At 62.3% G+C, this 1,474-nt stretch overlaps 1 protein-coding gene across 1 annotated transcript in view; it reads left to right on the forward strand.

Moving 5' to 3' along the window:
* Positions 1–259: 259 nt before the first annotated feature.
* Positions 260–1,474, forward strand: part of KCNT1 (potassium sodium-activated channel subfamily T member 1) — a 40,355-nt gene continuing 39,140 nt past the window's right edge. The window contains 3 exon segments of the mRNA XM_030885316.2: positions 260–343; positions 428–567; positions 1,138–1,257. Of these exon segments, the coding sequence (XP_030741176.1) occupies positions 260–343; positions 428–567; positions 1,138–1,257 (344 nt within the window).

The following is a 1,474-nucleotide window of genomic DNA, read 5'->3' on the forward strand; positions in this document are numbered from 1 at the left end:
CCCAGCCTCCTCCTGCTCCTGCAGTGCCTGTCTCTCCACAGGTCTCCCTCACCCTTCTCCCCTTCCCCGGCTCTCCTTGACCCCAGGTGTGTCCCCTCTCACTCTCCGGTGTGCCTCCCTCACTCCAAGGCAGGCTCTACTCCTCTTTGGGGTACTGAGCACCTGCCAGGCCACAGCCGCCTGCCTGGGTGGCTCAGCTCCTTTCGCACAAGGAGTCCCTACGGACCCCTGACTTGCTCTTCCTCCGTCTCTTCACCTCATGGACCTGTGTGCCCCGGGCACAGTCAGACAGTCAGATATGCAGCGGGCAGGGCAGCCTCACAGTGGCTACAGAGATCAGGAGGTGAGGCGGCCCCGGGTTAACTGACAGCAAGATATGCTGCTCTGTGCAGTCTCCCCCGGTGAGGCCGGCGGACCCCTCCTGTAGGACGAGGCGTGGGTCCGTGGCTTCATGCACGAGGACACAGCCTGGCACGTGGCCCAAGCACATTTCTCCCGCACCTTTGACCTAGAGAGAAGTGACTGCGGGGAAGAAAAGGAGCCGGCCGTGCACCCACCTTCCCCAAGGCGTGGTGCAGCTTCAGGAGCTGCAGGTGGGTTAGACCCACCCCCACCCCACCACAGACATCAGTGCCCGCCTGGCCGACAGCTGCGTTGTCTTGAGTGATGGGCTATCGAATGGGGACTGAAAGCCAGGCCATGAGGGTGAATGTCGCCCCAAATGTGTAGGGTGACGCGGGTGGGAGTCTCCTCCGTGGGCCTTCAGGTCTGGCCTCCTTCCACCTTTCCTCCCCGCTGTCTGTCTGTCGCTGTGGCTCTGCGTCTTGTTGAAGTCCAGCTTCGTGTGGTCGGACTCCCGGGCGCTCTCAATGAAGACAGCCGCAAACCAACAGCCAGACGCACTTCCAGGGGTGGATGCCAATCCAGGACTCATAGCACAGGCAGGGCAGAGCGGGCCCTGTGGGATTCCAAGATGATAATTCTTCAAGGGAGTCGGGAGCCCCGTATCTCTCCCGAGGAGCGGCTGATCTTTTGGGGGGCAGCCCATATCATAACCTCGGCGCCCCGGGGCTCGTGGATCACTGCACACTTTCCACGCCCACTGCTACCTCTGACCTTGTCCTTCCCCTCCCTCAGGGCGCAGAGCACACCAGTCCTCTTGAAAATCCAGGAGCCCAGTCCTGAGCCAGGCCAGGTGACCAGAGATGCCCAGGGACCTCTTCACTTCAGCATGCCTGCCAGTGCCCAGGTCGAGCAGTGGGTTCAGTGTTAGGCTGCTCACCACAAGGTTGGGGGTTCAAACCTGCCGGCCATGTCTGCTCCTGTGCAGCAATCCTGTCTCAGGCGTGCAGGGGCAGCTCCTGGTGGACTCTGGGGCAGTGGGCTTGGGGGCTCTGCCTTTTCATTTGGTGCCGGCAGGCAGCCTGAAGGGGTGGGCGAGCCCCTGCAGGTGCCCAGGTGTGCGGGCTGAGTT

Source organism: Echinops telfairi, unplaced genomic scaffold (genome assembly GCF_000313985.2).
Source record: "Echinops telfairi isolate 266 unplaced genomic scaffold, ASM31398v2 ScPeMD7_25;HRSCAF=90, whole genome shotgun sequence".
Lineage (NCBI taxonomy): Eukaryota > Metazoa > Chordata > Mammalia > Afrosoricida > Tenrecidae > Echinops > Echinops telfairi.